Raw genomic sequence first — 16,766 nt, 5'->3', positions numbered from 1 at the left:
TATTTATGTAAACTATGAAAAAATATTATATGAATAATTTTATGTGATTAAAATATTCTTCTAAAATATTGTAAAAAAACAAAAGATTTTAGGAGCACCCATTTAAGGGATGCCGGTGTGGGAACCGTTCCCCAAATGGAGAAACCCAGCCAGCGCCCTCAATAAAGCTCTACCAGCGAACCTACCATCGCCTATTTGAAAGGCGGCGGTGAAGATGCTCTAAGACGATGGCAAGGACCCCAATCCTAGTCCAAATTTAATCTGGACCTCGAGACTAATCCGGTGTCATCGGTGTCCGAGTGGAAGTGGAAGGCAGAAAAGCTGATAGGAAATTGACATCGCTAGTGGGCAGGCACACGCACGAAGCGGAGCAACCCAATCGCGGCATCCCACTTGTGCATTCATATATCCACACCAGCACGGAATCGCCCGCCGCGCGGACGTACGATGATTTTACGTGAGTTAAATCCATCAGCGGTAACTGAACTTGTCATGCAAAGTCAATTCAGTCACTGTACTTACGGAATACCTATATACGGTAATTGAATACGTGAAGGAGTGTTACAGACGGTCACTAGCTCAGGCAAGCCTTTGTATGGGATCACTTGAGGATTTGTGAGACCCGCCGTCAGTGTCGCATTAGCGCATGGGCGATAAGTAGCGATCGATTATTAGCGTTTAGGCCCTTAGACATTCCATCATTAAGTGCTCAGGTGTTCACCAGTATAACTTGACCCTATCGATCGTTCCTAGGTGAAGGGGAGGATGCAGTAACCGCCGCAGCACCATTGGGATCGTTGCTGCCGTGGATCGCCAGCGGATTTCGTCGGCGGCAAGGTGAGGGAGTCAGGCGCGCGTGCTGTCGTCGTGCTCCGAGGCAGCGATGTCTCCTCGTCGGCGTCCGGAAGGAGCTCCCGCGCCCGTGTATGGTAAGCCCACGGGTTTTCTGTCCATGGCTTTTCTAGTAGCTATCGATCTCGCGCCCGATTTTAATCTCCTGTGCCCGATAGCTATCAATCTCTCCTCCAATCCATGGCTTTTCTGTAGATATAGGGTCAGGGGCGGAGGACCCAGTAGGGCGAGGTAATGCGGCCGCCGTACCTTGATTTTTGACGAAAACTCAAGTATATGTATGTATCCGATCGATCAGTTCATCTGTACGGTCCTCTGTTCGTGAGTTAGTTAGTTCGTTCCTTAGTTCCAGGGCGTTTGGAGAAGAAAGGGGAAGTGAGGAAGTGGGCTGTAATCGGGCCTGTTGGGCATGAGTTGGAGAACAAACATATGCACGATGAGCACCATGTTCTGGGCATGTAGAGTGTAGACTATCGATTATTTTGTAATTAGTTAACTATTTCCAAAATATATGGATACATTAATTTTAATTAGTTAAGTGGTTTCATCTCAATACTTATTTATAAATAAGGTTTCAATCATATCACAAATAAGCCATAGTAAAACTCGATTTTTTGCATCAATCTTTTATGTTAAGATTTCGCCCTACCTTAATATTTTTTCGTCCTCCGCCACTGTATAGGGTTCATGTGGTTGATTTCGGGTAATGTATGTGGTCCTGCTAGCTGTTAGAGGAATCTGTGGCGTATGGTTTGAGTAGGGATTTGGGTGGGGTTTGGAAGCGGTTTACCTGTAGGTTTTCGCTAAAGAAAGGATCTTATGAAGCGAAATTGTTCACATGGATCAGATAGTGATGAAGTGTACAGATGTTTGCAATTGGCTTTCATTTAATCAAGGTTACAGTAGGTAAAAAGGATTGACTCAACTGTATTTGTTCATGGATTCAGTACTTATATTATGAAATTTTGAATTGGCAGGTCGATGTAGTTCATATTTCACAATCGAAATCAATCATGGTGGATTTTTTGTGGGCAATGGTTGCAACAGGTCTTATGTTGATGGCCACATTATCTACTATGATCAAATAGACACTCTGATGTGGTCTCCTTTATTGCTTGAGAACATTGTCGAAGAAATAGGGTATGAGCTAGCAGGGAGAATGAAGGTTTTCTATTGCATTCCAATGCTGACTATAGAGAACAATGGGTTGAGGGAGATAAGAGATGAAGTGGGCACCAATTTTATGAATACTCTAGTTGGCATTGGACAGCACTACTTCAAGATTTATTTGGATCATGATCAGAGTATGAGCTTCAAGAATTGTGATGATGTTGTGCATTTTCCAGTTGCTCCATTGCCCCCTGTAATCAGCCCTTCGAAATCATGCACCAGCACCCAACCTGAGACGCCAACTAGCCAAATTGATGTACAAGATGCAAAGTGTGTTCCTGGTAGAACAAGGCAGAGTAGTAGAAAGAGAACAATCTCTGAACCTGTTAGCAAAGTATCTACAGAAGATAAAGAGAGTGATGCTGAAAATGACTCCGACTTTGACTGTGTTGACTCAGATTATGAGGTTAGTAAAGGTGATGATGATTTGTATGCAGACAATGTAGATGAGGAGTCTGATGATGACCAAGTTCAGAGTTCGGTCTTGAAGCGCAAGTTTGCTTCTGCGAAGGGCAAAGTTCAGAGTTCTGTTGTCAAAGTTCAAGTTCAGAGTTGTGTTTCAAAAGATAAAGAGCAAGCCAAGAATCAAATAGAAGATGATGAGTCAGATGAAGAGGACCTATGGGCACCCGAATCTGATGATGAAACAGTGCATTTGAGATTCAAATTTTTCACAGAGGCTGATCTAACTAATCCCAAGTTTTATGTTGGCCAAGTTTTCTCTTCAGTTGAGTTGCTTAGGAAAGCAGTCAGGACTTATAGCTGCATTCACAGAAAGGATATTAAATTTCCAGTAAATGACAAAAAAAGGGTAAATGCAAAGTGTGGTAAGCAATGTAGTTGGTATCTTTGGGCTTCATATGATATCAGGACAAAGGGGTACATGATCAAGAGATATGAGCCGAAGCATACTTGTAGTGGAAAGTGGAAAGTATATTCTTTCACAGCTAACTTCATAGCAGAGAAGTACTTAGAGAGCTTTAGGGCCGATCAAGACATGAATCTAAAGAACTTCTCAAGGGTTGTTCAGAAAGGTTGGAACATGACACCAGGAAGGAGCAAATTGCAGAGGGCTAGGCGAGTGGCCATGAAAGTTATTTATGGAGACGAAGAACAACAGTACAAGATCCTTTGGGACTATGCAAATGAGATTAGGAGGAGTAATCCAGGCAGTTCATTCTATATTTCTCTTGATGAAAATGCCAGATTTAAGCAATGCTACATGTGTCTTGAGGGATCCAAAAGAGGTTTTCTAGAAGGTTGCAGGCCTGTTATCTTCATTGATGGATGCCACATCAAGACAAGATATAGAGGGCAGTTGCTTACAGCTGTTGGGATGGATCCAAATGATTGTATCTTCCCAATTGCTATAGCTGCAGTAGAAGTAGAAGACACAAATTCTTGGAAATGGTTTCTAGAGACCCTGAAGGGTGATCTAGGAATTATCAACACGGCCCCTTGGACTATTATGTCAGACAAGCAGAAGGTATAAATGATGATACTCGATTGTAAATGATGAAAAATTCTTCATTTCTCAGTAATTAACCTATTGTTCTTATATTGCAGGGCCTCATTAATGCCGTGAAAGATGTATTTCCAGATTCGGAACACAGGTTCTGTGTGAGGCATATGTGGCAGAATTTCCAACAATTGTTCAAAGGAGATGTCTTGAAGAATCAACTATGGAAGATTGCTAGAAGCAACACAGTTGCACTATTTGACACACACATGGAGGAAATGAGAGTACTAAATGTTGATGCTCATGCGTGGTTGGACAATTTGGATCCCAAAACTTGGGTCAAAGCTTTTCAGAGTGACCTGCCAAAGTGTGACATCCTCCTCAACAACAACTGCGAGGTTTTTAATAAGTAAGTCCTTAAATCTAGTACATTTTGTATTTTCTACAATTAGCATGATGAAAGTATTATGATGTTAAGTATGAACTATGATTTATGTTGGGCAGATACATCCTAGAAGCAAGAGAACTACCTTTGCTCTCAATGTTTGAAAGGGTTAAATCACAGATAATGACCAGAAACTACACCAAACTAAAAGATGCAGAAAGTTGGCCTGGTCCTATTTGTCCGAAGATACGAAAAAAGGTGGAGAAGAACATTGAGCTATCAAATAATGTGTATGCTGATGCAGCTGGAGATGGTCTGTTTGCCGTGGGAGAACTAGTTTCATCTCAACCAGTGGACTATGTAGTTGATTTGGAGCAAAAAACCTGTTCTTGCATGAGGTGGCAGAAGACAGGGATCCCTTGTGCACATGCCATATCATGCTTAAGGCATGATGACATTGATCCCATAACACTAGTTGACAACTGCTATTCAGTGGAGATGCACAAAAAGGCTTATGGAAACATAGTGTTCCCATGCTTAGACAGGACAGAGTGGCAGAAGATGCATGGTCCTCCTATATCTCCACCACTGTATACAAAACATGTTGGCCGACCAACAAAGAGTAGAAGGAAGGCTCCTGGAGAGGTTGATGCGAGAGGTGGAGGTAAAAAAATGTCAAGGCATGGTGTAATCATGCATTGCAGCTACTGTGGTTTCCCAGATCACAACAGAGCAGGTTGCAAATGGTTTAAAGAGGGTCTTCCACCACCTAATAAACCTCAAGAGAATGTCAGTGCTGGAGAAAATTCTACGGAAGAACCTGTCATACCACAGGTTAGATGATCAGTCCATTTTTACTTCTCTATGGTGGAACTACCGTACATGTCTATATTTATGAACCAAATCTGTAAATAACAGTAATATCACTTGTAGGACCAAATCCCTATTGTTAACATTAGTACTGACAGCCAACCAGACCTACTTGTCAACCAGTTGATTGACCAGGTTAGTAAAAGATCATTTTTCTGTCAATCATAATCTATGGTACAGTTCTAATTCAATGAATTACTCACTGCATTTGCTGTGAGTCAGAACTGCTAATTTGTACACTGCAATTGCAGAGGCCAGTGCATCGGAACATTGAAGTGAGGCCTACTCCTAATTCATCTTTCATCTCAGCCGCACAAAACTTGCTCAACCAAAGAGCACCTACACAGCCTACTAGTACCACAATTAGGCAAGGAGAACTGGCTCAAAGGCTTCTACAAATGCAACAACAAAAGACCAAGGAAAATGAAGACAGAAAAATAGCTATACTTGAAGCAAAGTATGCAGCAGAGGTAAAGAAAGCAGAGGAGGCTGCCAAGAAGAAACTTGAGCAGGAAAAAAGGAAGGCAGAACATGCTCAGGTCAAAGCTAGAGAGGCTGCAGAGAAAAGGGAGAAGAGAAGGCAAGATGCTGAACTGACCAAGAAGGCTAGAGAAGAGACTAGGAAGTTTATAGCAGAAGTAAGGAAAGAACTAGCTGAGAAAAAAAAGAAAGAAGCCACGGAGAAAAAAATAGAAGCAAAGAAGCTTGCAGCTCAACAAAAGGAGGCCCAGAGACAAGCACAAAGAGCTGCTCAAATAGATGCACAGAGAGCTACTCATGTCCCAGATGATCAGGTTGCATTGGTCCCTCGGCAAGCCAAAAAGGTCAATATGTTCGATGAGTTCAGAGCTCCCACGAAAAATGTGTAGTGTTAAGCTTTATGGCAGACTATATAATGTGGTATATCTCACAATTTTTTTCGTTTTTATATCTAACATGCTAAGCAGTGCACGGTTTCGTGGAGAACTTTGTTCTGGATCTTGTGTGAAAAGAGTGGACTTTAGTTTGACATAATTGATTCTTATTTATCAGTGGAATTTAGTTTGAGTTGTCTGTATTTGAAAGCCTATTTTGGCGTGCCCATTTGAAAGCTTGAATGCTATACTTTCATTTTCAGCTGATGATCATTTTTCTGTCAAAATTCTGATTTTATCAGTACCCAAGTTGGATTTTGATGAACTATCAAGAAACAATGTATACTACTTGTTGCAGATGTCCTAGCTCCTTTTCATTTACCTATTTCAGTTCTGAAACGTTTGCAAAATTAGTGTTTAGTGCTTCCCGTTGTTCTTTCTGAAAAACATATTTCTCATTACATTAGTATTGTTGGTATTTACAGCCACAGTGAGTTGTTCATGTGAAGCAATGATTTCAGGCAATGGTTCAGTTTACTGTTTGACCTGACTGTGAGTTGTTCATGTGATTGGCCTGACTGAGTTTTGTCATGTGATTCAACCGACTGTGACTTGTTCATGTCATGCCAAATAAGCTCAGTTTTACATCTATTCAGCTAGCCAAACAAGCTTAATTTTTTCAAATTAAATACACACATCCATTTCACAAACGACGCTGGTTTGATCAAATAGCCAAACAAGCTTAATCTTTACATTCATTCAACCACTACATTCATTCAACCACTACATTCATTCAACCACTACATTCATTCAACCACTAACACCACACACCGCTTTGAAGAAAGAGTTAAATCCATCAACTTCAGTTCACTTCTTCACACACAGCACAACACTTCCGCCATCTGAACGACTCAGACCATCATGTTGACTGCACGCAATCTGGGCAGCGAATACGCGGAAACGGACGGGGCCGCCGGCGGAGTGATGAACGGAGTAGCTTGCTCTGGACATGGTGGTGAAACGGCGCCGCTCCGTTTAGCAGCTCGCGACCTGCGGTGGAGCTCCGGCGCTACGGTAGCCGAACTAGGGTCGAGCAGGGGATTGGATGGGAGGGGAAATCTCAGTCAACGATTTGGTCGCTCGGCCCTGATCGAGCAGCCAACGATGCTTTTGCACATAACCCCCTACAACCTCCATTTGTTTCTCCAACTAAACGTTAGGTTACCTGACACTAGGACCCACGTACAGCCATGTCAGCAAATACCATGCTACATTTTGAGCAGTGACCGTCTGTGGCACTTCAGCACGTATTCGATGACCACAAAATAGTATTCGCTGAGTACGATGACTGAATTGACTTTGCGTGACAAGTTTAGTTACTAATGATGGATTTAACTCATTTTACGTGGGCTGCGTCTTGACATGTGTGTCAGCCGAAAGCCGTCCGTCGCTGAAGCTTCTTCAACACTCGACATGATGACGCTGCTGCCGGAACAGTAAAGCAAAGCGCCACTGCCAGTCAGTGCGCCTGCCACTCACGCAATTCTTTACAACTTCAGCCACCGCTTTCTTCTGATCGCAACAAAGAAGCTTTTTTTTTTTTTTGAGCTGAGGCTATTTCAGTATTTCGGTCATTAAAAATGGCTATCTGTATTCGATTGGATCAGGCTGCGTATACGAAATTCGCTGCGCTTTTTTATACCTGGCCCAGTTATGTTTGAATTAAATAAATGCATCACAAAAAGGCAATTCAAAAACACTGAGGACATTTAAACCGCGGCATTACTGGCTCAAATTACGCCTAATTTAATCCATAACAAAGTTTACTTAGTAGAAAACCAAATGAAGCAGAAAAAAGGGCACAAGAGGGCCATGACTAGCAAAGGTAGAAAGACTCGCTTCTTCTTGAATCAAAATCTTTAGTCCACATCCATGCTGCTTAAATCGGCGACCATGATCTGTTGTCCTCTGAGCAAGACTTCACTTAAATTGATGGTCGTGTTGCATAGGTGGTCGTGCCAGCTGATAGGAACTTAAAGAGCTCATCGACGAGGCCTAGGGAGCATGGCCGACGATTCCCTCTTGCTTGATGAGGAGCATGTTCTCCGTGATGATAGACGCTAGCCTCACATGGGTGTTGACTTTGGCCTGCATATCCAGGGCCATCGAGGTGGCCACCCTCGCGGTGGCATCAGCAGCTTGCTGGGCTTCCCTCAACCGTGCAATAGGGTGGGTGCCGCTCCCGTTGCATCTTGGTCTCGACGAGCTTCTCCTATTTACCCAGCACCTTCTCCGGCACCTTGAGCTTTGTATCGTCGCCAGCGAAGGCGACACGCTTTGAGGCCACCATATGTGCAGTCTCTCGGTTGGCTGGGGTGGTAATTACGGTGGCTTCATCAGCTTCCATGGCGGCGACGACGTCCATCTTAGGTAAGAGTTTTGTCGCCGCCCAAATACGATATTTGGGGTGGCGGGAGTGGATGTGTCTTCTATGCCACTGGCGGGCAAGTCATGTAGGAGCAACGGGGGGACGCGCGAGCATTTCGACCCCAAATTTATGTAGATAATGCACCTCTGCGAACAACCCTACCAATTTGCATCAGGCTACTAGGCCGTGGACAGACCCAAATTTTAAATGCCCGAACGCAAATAATCACTTTGCATCCGTTTAAGTTGGGCATCATCCTTATCAAAAGGGGTTGGAGAACAGCTCACGAGCACACACAAAGACTGACTGAGTGACTGGAATAAACTAGGAGCACACCGTCTGATGATTAGAATGGCATTATCGTTAACAAGACCTGCGTCAGAATTCGCTGCCATGGAGGAGAAAACAAATTTTCTACACACACGGGTGGACGTCATCAAGCCTAACTCTGTCCCTCTCATCACTCACTCCAGTGAGTCGTACTAAAATAAAGATAAGAATGGAAAATTAACTCCAATTAGATTAACTTCTGACACTGAGATCGCAGCACACACGAGATGGCTGCGCTGCTAGACTCTGGTCGATCCAGCATGCATTCCAGCGCCAGGGTCCAATCTTGGCTCAGAGAATCTAACCTTACCAGATTACCACCCCAAAATCTATCGTCTGCGGTTAAATTAAATAAACAGTTGATGAGTCGTCAGTTGCATCTGCGACAGCGCCACCCACAGGCATCAGCAATTCAGCATGACGATTTCAGTAGGCGGGCATGGTGTGCGAGATCTTTCCCTCCTCGCCGGGCGCGGTGGCGGTGCGGTCGGTGGAGCGGAGCCAGATGCAGACGGCGGAGAAGCTGAGCACGAGGCTGAGCAGGCCGCTGCCGAGGCCGATGCCGACGATGGTGAGCACGGATAGCCCGTGGCCGCGCTGAGGCGGCAGCGGGAACCCGTACAGGTCCTTGTTCCCGGCGAACGAGCTGGCGTTGAACCTCGCCGCCGTCCCGCCCGCGGCCGCCGCCCCAGCACCGGCGCTGCGGTTGGCGAGGAGGACCGGGACGGGGCCGGAGAGGCGGTTGTAGGAGACGTCGAAGGCGGATAGCCGCACCAGGAGGCCCAGCTCGTCCGGGATGGGGCCGGAGAGCTGGTTGGCGTGGAGATCTATGACGTTGAGGTAGGCGCAGCCGGCCAGCTCCCGCGGGATGGCGCCCGACAGCGCGTTGGCGGAGAGGTTGAGCACGGCCAGGTTGAGCAGCTTGGAGAGCTCCGGCGGGATGGCGCCCGACAGCGCGTTGGAGGAGAGGTCGAGGGACTGGAGGTTGGTGCAGTTGGAGAGCTCCGGCGGGATGGCGCCCGCCAGGGAGAGGCCCGGCAGGGCGAGCTTGTAGACGCGCCCGTTGTTGCAGGTCACGCCCTGGAGCTTGGAGATGAAGCCGTCGCAGGGCGCCGCGAAGGAGGATTTCGTCCAGTTGCGCAGGGAGAGGGACTGCTGCAGGCTCGTCAGGCACACCTCGTCGTACGGGTCGGCGGCGGACGGCGGAGGGAGCAGGGCCAGCGCGGCCGCGACGGCCACGGCGACGGCGAGCGGCGGGAGGTGGGAGTGGTGGTGCTGCTGGTGGTGCCGGCTTGGTTGGGACATTTGGGGACGGCGGGGTGGTGGTGGTGGAGGGGATCTTCCTGGCGGTGGGTAGTGGAGATTTTGGGGGAGTGTGCCACTCACCGGCAATAGAAATGTCCTAAGGCGGCTTGTCCGTTTTGCAATAGGACCCAGTCAGTGCCTTTCGGTTTAATGTTATCTTTCTACCACTCCTACCTTGATTTTCCACATGATAATTCTTCTCAAAACACCAGTCATATCGGATCATGTTCTTACTATCATTCTTCTCACGGATCTTACTTTACACCACCACGAAGGAAGAACCGACTCGTACAGCGCACACACGCCCCTCTATGTCTTATCAAATTGCGCTGAGCTACGTCTAAACAACTTCCATCCCAAATATAAATACTACTGAAATGTGAACTTTGCATCATAGCACCAAGTCTAGTGGGACCTGTAGATTCAGTTTTATTTTGTTTCGTACATTGCAGTACAAGCTGTTTATTGCGCCCGCTTTGCAAAAGAAAAAAAAAATTGTGAGTGTGCCCACTTTGCCATCAAAGTTCACTTTTTTCACTTTACAACTCAAGTCACATTTTAGGCATAGTTCATACTGTATTTGAAAACAAAATGAAATAACTATATATCTGGCATTCATGGTTGTTATACAAATAAGATAATGTACCCTATTCTACAACCTTAAAGTAGAATTTACATGTTCAAAAACATGAAAAGGGGTCAACAAAACTAAAATTGATTTTAGTAAGACAAAAATACAATAAGTTCAGTGTCACAAAATTTCATGTGTATAAGGGAAATCTGATCAGTGAGGAATCAAAAATAGTATGTTCCTACAAAGTGTGCTTATGAAGTGGAGCGAAAAATACATTGGGAACATGCATCTCTCCTCTTTAATTTTTTCACCTCCAATAAGCGAAGTGCATGTAGAAAACAAGAAGAATATATGTTTAATATTATTGGATTTGATTTCCATGCGACGAGAGAGAAGCAATTAAAGTGCATTGGGAAGATAGGAGTATACTCTTTTATGGAGAAAGTTTACAGCTAGATGTCCACTTATTTGAGGACGGATGGGGTACATATTATTTGCACTCAATTAGTCATGTTGCTGCCTTAGAATTTGGTAACAAAAAAAAGGACTTCGCCCCTCTACCCTCTCTATACCGTTAATTACTTCCATGTGTAGAATACCGAAATATATCCACCTCCCATCTATAAATACACATACTGAAACATCTCACTAATCACATCTAATTCACAAATAGAAAGCCACATAGAAGTCAAGAACAAAAGATGGGAATTCCATTCTTGCTTCTCACAATCCTCCTTATTTCTCGCCAATGCAATGCTTGCCCGGTTGGTGGAAACAGGGAGGTGAAGAAGCTCCGCTTCTACCTCCACAACACCCAAAATAATGATCCACCCTCGGTCCTCGTCGCACAAAATACCAATGCCACAACCCAGGCTCGTGGCTTAGTTCCCTTCAGCTCTATCTACGCGCTCACTGAGGGACCTGCGAGTACATCTAAGGTGGTTGGCAATGCACAAGACATGTACATTGAAATAGGAAAAGATGGGTACACGATCTTGGAAACTGTCGATTGTGAGATGACGAATGGTCCATTCAAGGGCTGCTCATTGCGTGATGTTCTCAAGAAACCAATTCTGTAAGCCAAGCAGGGACCTCCTTGTGGTGGTCGTGCTGCGTTCCGAGTGGCCCAAGGCTAGGCTTGATCAGGGCTACATCTGGCCATGGGCAGCCTGACCCGGATGGCCCGGTCCGAAAATCCCGGGCCGGGCTTGCACTTTGGGCTGGGCTTGGGCCTTCATTTTCGTGCATTTTAGCCTGGTCGGGCCGGGCTTCTCGGGCCATGCCGGTTTTTTTGCTCGTTTGGGCCGGGTTCGGGCTTAAATTACAGGCCCGATGGTCGGGCCGGGCCGGACTTAGGCCTGATTATTTACCCGTGGGCTTTTTAAAGCCCGGCCCGACCCGAACTTTGCCCAGGTGTGATCAGGGCGGTATGCGCTGATTGTCTCAACTCCTTGAACCCGTCCAAGGGAGAATTGAGTATAATGTGACTCTCTACCTCCGTTGAATTTATATATGGTTGTCATGGTAAATGGTTGAATTTCCTAGTTATTAATTGTGCCTTGTAAAATTACTACATAAGCACATCAACTTGTCATGTTAAGCTTGCAGTTCATTGCTTTGCCAATAACTGTCATGTCTTACTATTTCTACTCTCAGAACAACACTAGGGCTCTCAGATCATTTCTTACTTTTGGTCCTCTATGCACCTTTCGTTCCAAACTAGCAGCCAGCAGGCTAGGAGCCGCACAAGTGACACTGGTATTGATCAGTGTGATTTTTAGAATACTCCGTTCGGCACGAGCACTAAGAGCATCCCTAATTGCGTCTCCCAAACCGTCCCCTAAAGGGATTTAGGGCGCTGGATAAAACAACGTTCACAATCGCGTCCTCCTAACCCGTTTTTTTGTCCAGCGCGATCCGATACGGTGTCCGACGCCCCGAGCTCGTTGCCCCATAGGGGACGCTCCGGGCACGCCAGACACAATGAAAAGCGAGGCGAGGTGTGACGGGACCGATGCATCAGCGGCTTGGAAGCCTAAAATCCCGTCGCCTACCTTTGGTCAAGCGACGTTAATGGCGTCCCAGTTTTTCCAGGCGACGCAGGGACGCGTCTCGTCGTGCATGGCCGCGTGGCCGTCCGCACCTGCGTTATTGCGTCCAACGACCCGTTGCCTCTTCGCCTGCCGCCGCTGTACATTAAGAGGTCCCGCGGTTCATCACAATCTCTCGCCGCTCCCAAATCTTCTCCTCGCTGCCCCCAAATCTTCCCCTCACCGTTCCAAGCAATATCGTCGTCCTCCCGCAAGATCACCGCGGCGAACGGCTTCGACCGCGGCAGCCTCACAGTGAAGGAGGCGTGGGCGTTGTACCACGCGGGATATCCCGTCCCGCCGGACATGCGCCTGCCAAGCAGCAGCGGCTGGAAGATGGCCGTGAACGGCATAGGCATCCCGCCGCCACCGACACCGGCCACGGAGCGCTGGAAGGATGCCATCAGAGCCCGGCGGGACGGTTGGCTGGTAACCTTTCTTGTTCATGTACACCAGTACACTTTCCGCCTTGCTCAAATGTCCCTATTTTCCGTAAGCCATGACAAGCATAAAAAAGTACATCTCACTAATGTCCCGCCAATGTTATGTTCCAAGCCCTTCAAGAATCTGATGAAAGAAAAGGTGCATACATTCAAATATTTCAGAAATTAGGTACACAGGAAATATTTCACAAATTAGGTACGCAGGAAATAAACCAAGGTGTAGACAAGTCCAATAATAGTGGCATTTTCTTGCAAATATACAAATGCTTTTTACACACATATTTTTTACCATTGTGTATGTAGGAAATTAGGTGTAAGCAAACTCCATTCCACTCAGAGTTGTGTAGTCCTTGGCTATGCAAACGTGTATGTAATACTACACAGTTCCAACACTAACTTTGATACCACCAAGAGGAGAGATCAAATAACCTCAAGCAGTTAAATGGAGATCACGAGAAAATAACCTCAAGCAGTTAAATGCTTCTCCACGTTCAAGAGCGACTCAATCACCGCGTTCTGTTTAGGAGAATAGACAGACATCACAAGTGATAGTGGCACAAATTCTGGATCCTCGTGGAGAAGTATCTGCCTGGAAAGGCAATACAACACTTGATAAACCAGTAAACCTGGGCAATGGAATAATACAAACTTATGCAACAATAACTATCATGTTTCCTACTGTAAAATAAGAATTAATGACTATCATGCTTCCTGCTTTAAAATAAGAATTAACGAGGAGCTAAAAATATTTAAAATAAGAATAACTGACTCTCAATCTGAACAAACTATCCTTGGGAACATTTCTCATAAAATGTTTAGACTGGTTACATCGTTGTACTGTGTACTCATACAAGAACATTTTGAATCAAAGCGACAGTGTGTGAAGCTTCAGTTCATCAATCTCAAGCAATTCAGCTTCAGTTTATTGAACTATGGTCAGAACTACAAGTGAATTGAATGGTTCTTTCTAAATCTCAAACAACAAAGACCATAACAGATATTGTAGGAGTAATTGGCATAACAATGAAGTATGAAGATGTTATTAGACACTGACTTAACATTTTAGCGTGTTAAAATATTGTAGGAGTAATTGGCTTAACTAATCATGGTTCACAAACATCTGAAGATTGTCAGGTAAAATTTTTGGTCGGAGATTTTTGGTCGGAGATTGTCAATCATATTTTTTTGGTCGGAGATTAATCAGAGAACAACACAGATGAATAATCAGCGAGAGCTTGCAATTATGTATGATCTGAGTTGTCAGTAAGTACGGTATAGGTAAACACCAAGTGTAGGTCTCAAAGCAATATCAGCCATGTAACCATGCTTTTTCTGGATTAAGACTTTACGACCATGCTGGAAATATTGTTTCCACCACTCCATATACAGAGAATAGGTCGCTGAGCACATTAATAGGAACACTATGTTTTACCTGATGCATCACAACTGTAGATGTCTGGAGGTCTTCCTCACGTTCATGGTGTTCTTGTACAGGCTGGAGAACGAAAACATTGCCGCAAGCTGCAGGGGCCTTCCATTGCACATGTCACAGGCACGGAGCCTCCTCCTTCCTCGCCTAACGCCGGCGGTAGGCTCCATCGGGCCACCCCGACAGCCACCCAATTTCCTGTTAAATGTAGATGGGCTGCAGCCCAATAAGGCAGCCCATGTACTCTACAATTTCTGAAATCTCAAAACCCATCACGTTGGTAGCTTGGGACAGCCTTGGGGGACAAAGTTTAGTCCCACATTGCTAGTTGGGAGAGAGTTGGAGTGGTATATAAGGGCTGTTGTTCTACTCCTTCCAAGTGAGTAAGAATAGAAGGAGCCCTCGCGCACTCCTCCTCCTCCGCCCGCCTCGGCACGTCGCGTCGCGTCGCGTGACTCGAGTTCGAGTTCGAGTTCGAGACACACTCAAGGAAGCCTAAATTTTTGCTTGGTGCACCAACTGTGTTGGGTACGTGTCGGCCTGCATGTGCATGCTCGCCGCGTGTCCCTGGCTTCCTACGCGTGTCAACACGGTCGGGTCGGCTTCCTCCCAGGCTATACAAGGAGCCGATCAGATCTGGAAAATAGTACTCTTAGATCTCTCTCGTGAAGTTCCTTTTGCTGTGCTACTCTCTAGTCTTCCACATCCTGGCGACTGCGTGCACAGCCGTCCGGGAGAGCAGGCCTCCGAAACTTCGTCCGTTGAGATCCTGCACCGGGAGACGGGCGATAAGGTTTTTGGGGAGCGTCTCGGCGCGACTGCTCGCTGCTGTTCGTCTTCATTTTCGTCGGTTCGGCTGCTTCATCGATAGATCCGACGACACCATGGGCGACATCAACAACTCCCATGGTGGTGGTGCTGCTGCTAGTGCGACCTTTCCGGTCGCGATGTACGTGCTTTCCCTCTCCTACCTTGCACTGTTACTTGTTCCATGTTCAGATCTGATGCATGTGCTTAGTCTAATGTGTATGGTTAAGTATGCTTATGCATATGTAATGTTGCTTTCGGTAATTAAAGTCTCACGGAAATTGCCTAATATTCCAACAATCCAAAAACCTTATATGCATAGGCAATTTTCACCGTCTGGTTTTGCTTCTGCGCTCAAACCGAGCCCTTTTACGGGTTCTCATTTCAAGAGATGGCAGAATAAAACCCTCTTATGGCTCACTTCTATGGGCGTGTGCTTGCGCACAGTTGATGTGGCGTAGTAGCTTCCTTGTGACGGTAAAGCACTCGTCCGTTGGGAACCCCAAGAGGAAGGTATGATGTGTACAGCAGCAAGTTTTCCCTCAGTAAGAAACCAAGGTTTATCGAACCAGTAGGAGCCAAGAAGCACGTTGAAGGTTGATGGTGACGGAGTGTAGTGCGGCGGAACACCAGGGATTCCGGCGCCAACGTGGAACCTGCACAACACAACCAAAGTACTTTGCCCCAACGAAACAGTGAGGTTGTCAATCTCACCGAATTGCTGTAACAAAGGATTAGATGTATAGTGTGGAAGATGATTGTTTGCAGAAAACAGTAGAACAAGTATTGCAGTAGATTGTATTCGATTAAAAGAATGGACCAGGGTCCACAGTTCACTAGAGGTGTCTCTCCCATAAGATAAATAGCATGTTGGGTGAACAAATTACAGTTGGGCAATTGACAAATAGAGAGGGCATGACAATGCACATACATGATATGATGAATATTGTGAGATTCAATTGGGCATTACGACAAAGTACATAGACCGCTATCCAGCATGCATCTATGCCTAAAAAGTCCACTTTCAGGTTATCATCCGAACCCCTTCCGGTATTAAGTTGCAAGCAACAGACAATTGCATTAAGTATGGTGCGTAATGTAATCAATAACTATATCCTCGGACATAGCATCAATGTTTTATCCCTAGTGGCAACAACACATCCACAACCTTAGAACTTTCTGTCACTGTCCCAGATTTAATGGAGGCATGAACCCACTATCGAGCATAAATACTCCCTCTTGGAGTTACTAGCAAAAACTTGGCCAGAGCCTCTACTAACAACGGAGAGCATGCAAGATCATAAACAACACATAGGTAATAGATTGATAATCAACATAACATAGTATTCTCTATCCATCGGATCCCAACAAACACAACATATAGCATTACAGATAGATGATCTTGATCATGTTAGGCAGCTCACAAGATCCGACAATGAAGCACATGAGGAGAAGACAACCATCTAGCTACTGCTATGGACCCATAGTCCAGGGGTGAACTACTCACTCATCAATCCGGAGGCGACCATGGCGGTGTAGAGTCCTCCGGGAGATGATTCCCCTCTCCGGCAGGGTGCCGGAGGCGATCTCCTGAATCCCCCGAGATGGGATTGGCGGCGGCGGCGTCTCAGTAAGGTTTTCCGTATCGTGGCTCTCGGTACTAGGGGTTTCGCGACGGAGGCTTTAAGTAGGCGGAAGGGCAGAGTCGGGGGAGTCACGGGGGCCCCACACGCTAGGGCCGCGCCGCCCTAGTGTGGCGGCGCCCCGTGG

The 16,766-nt window shown here is 46.0% G+C and overlaps 3 protein-coding genes across 3 annotated transcripts; 2 read left to right on the top strand and 1 right to left on the bottom strand.

The window, feature by feature from the left end:
- The first annotated feature begins 2,011 nt into the window (after positions 1 to 2,011).
- Positions 2,012 to 5,605, top strand: LOC139831636 (uncharacterized). Its single transcript, XM_071820946.1, has 5 exons — positions 2,012 to 3,508; positions 3,589 to 3,890; positions 3,986 to 4,700; positions 4,800 to 4,871; positions 4,988 to 5,605. The coding sequence occupies exons 1-5, from the start codon at positions 2,012 to 2,014 to the stop codon at positions 5,603 to 5,605; spliced, it is 3,204 nt and encodes a 1,067-aa protein (XP_071677047.1).
- Positions 5,606 to 8,361: 2,756 nt separating this feature from the next.
- LOC127300336 (receptor-like protein 44) lies at positions 8,362 to 9,742 on the bottom strand. The gene has a single exon (XM_051330435.2). The coding sequence runs from the start codon at positions 9,651 to 9,653 to the stop codon at positions 8,775 to 8,777; it is 879 nt and encodes a 292-aa protein (XP_051186395.1). The 5' UTR covers positions 9,654 to 9,742; the 3' UTR covers positions 8,362 to 8,774.
- A 1,186-nt stretch (positions 9,743 to 10,928) lies between these two features.
- LOC127303687 (dirigent protein 15-like) lies at positions 10,929 to 11,306 on the top strand. Its single transcript, XM_051334396.1, has one exon. The coding sequence runs from the start codon at positions 10,929 to 10,931 to the stop codon at positions 11,304 to 11,306; it is 378 nt and encodes a 125-aa protein (XP_051190356.1).
- Positions 11,307 to 16,766: the final 5,460 nt, after the last annotated feature.

Source organism: Lolium perenne, chromosome 5, assembly GCF_019359855.2.
Source record: "Lolium perenne isolate Kyuss_39 chromosome 5, Kyuss_2.0, whole genome shotgun sequence".
NCBI classification, from domain to species: domain Eukaryota; kingdom Viridiplantae; phylum Streptophyta; class Magnoliopsida; order Poales; family Poaceae; genus Lolium; species Lolium perenne.
Note: the sequence above shows the minus strand (reverse complement) of the source record. Positions and strands in the feature narration are given on the sequence as shown.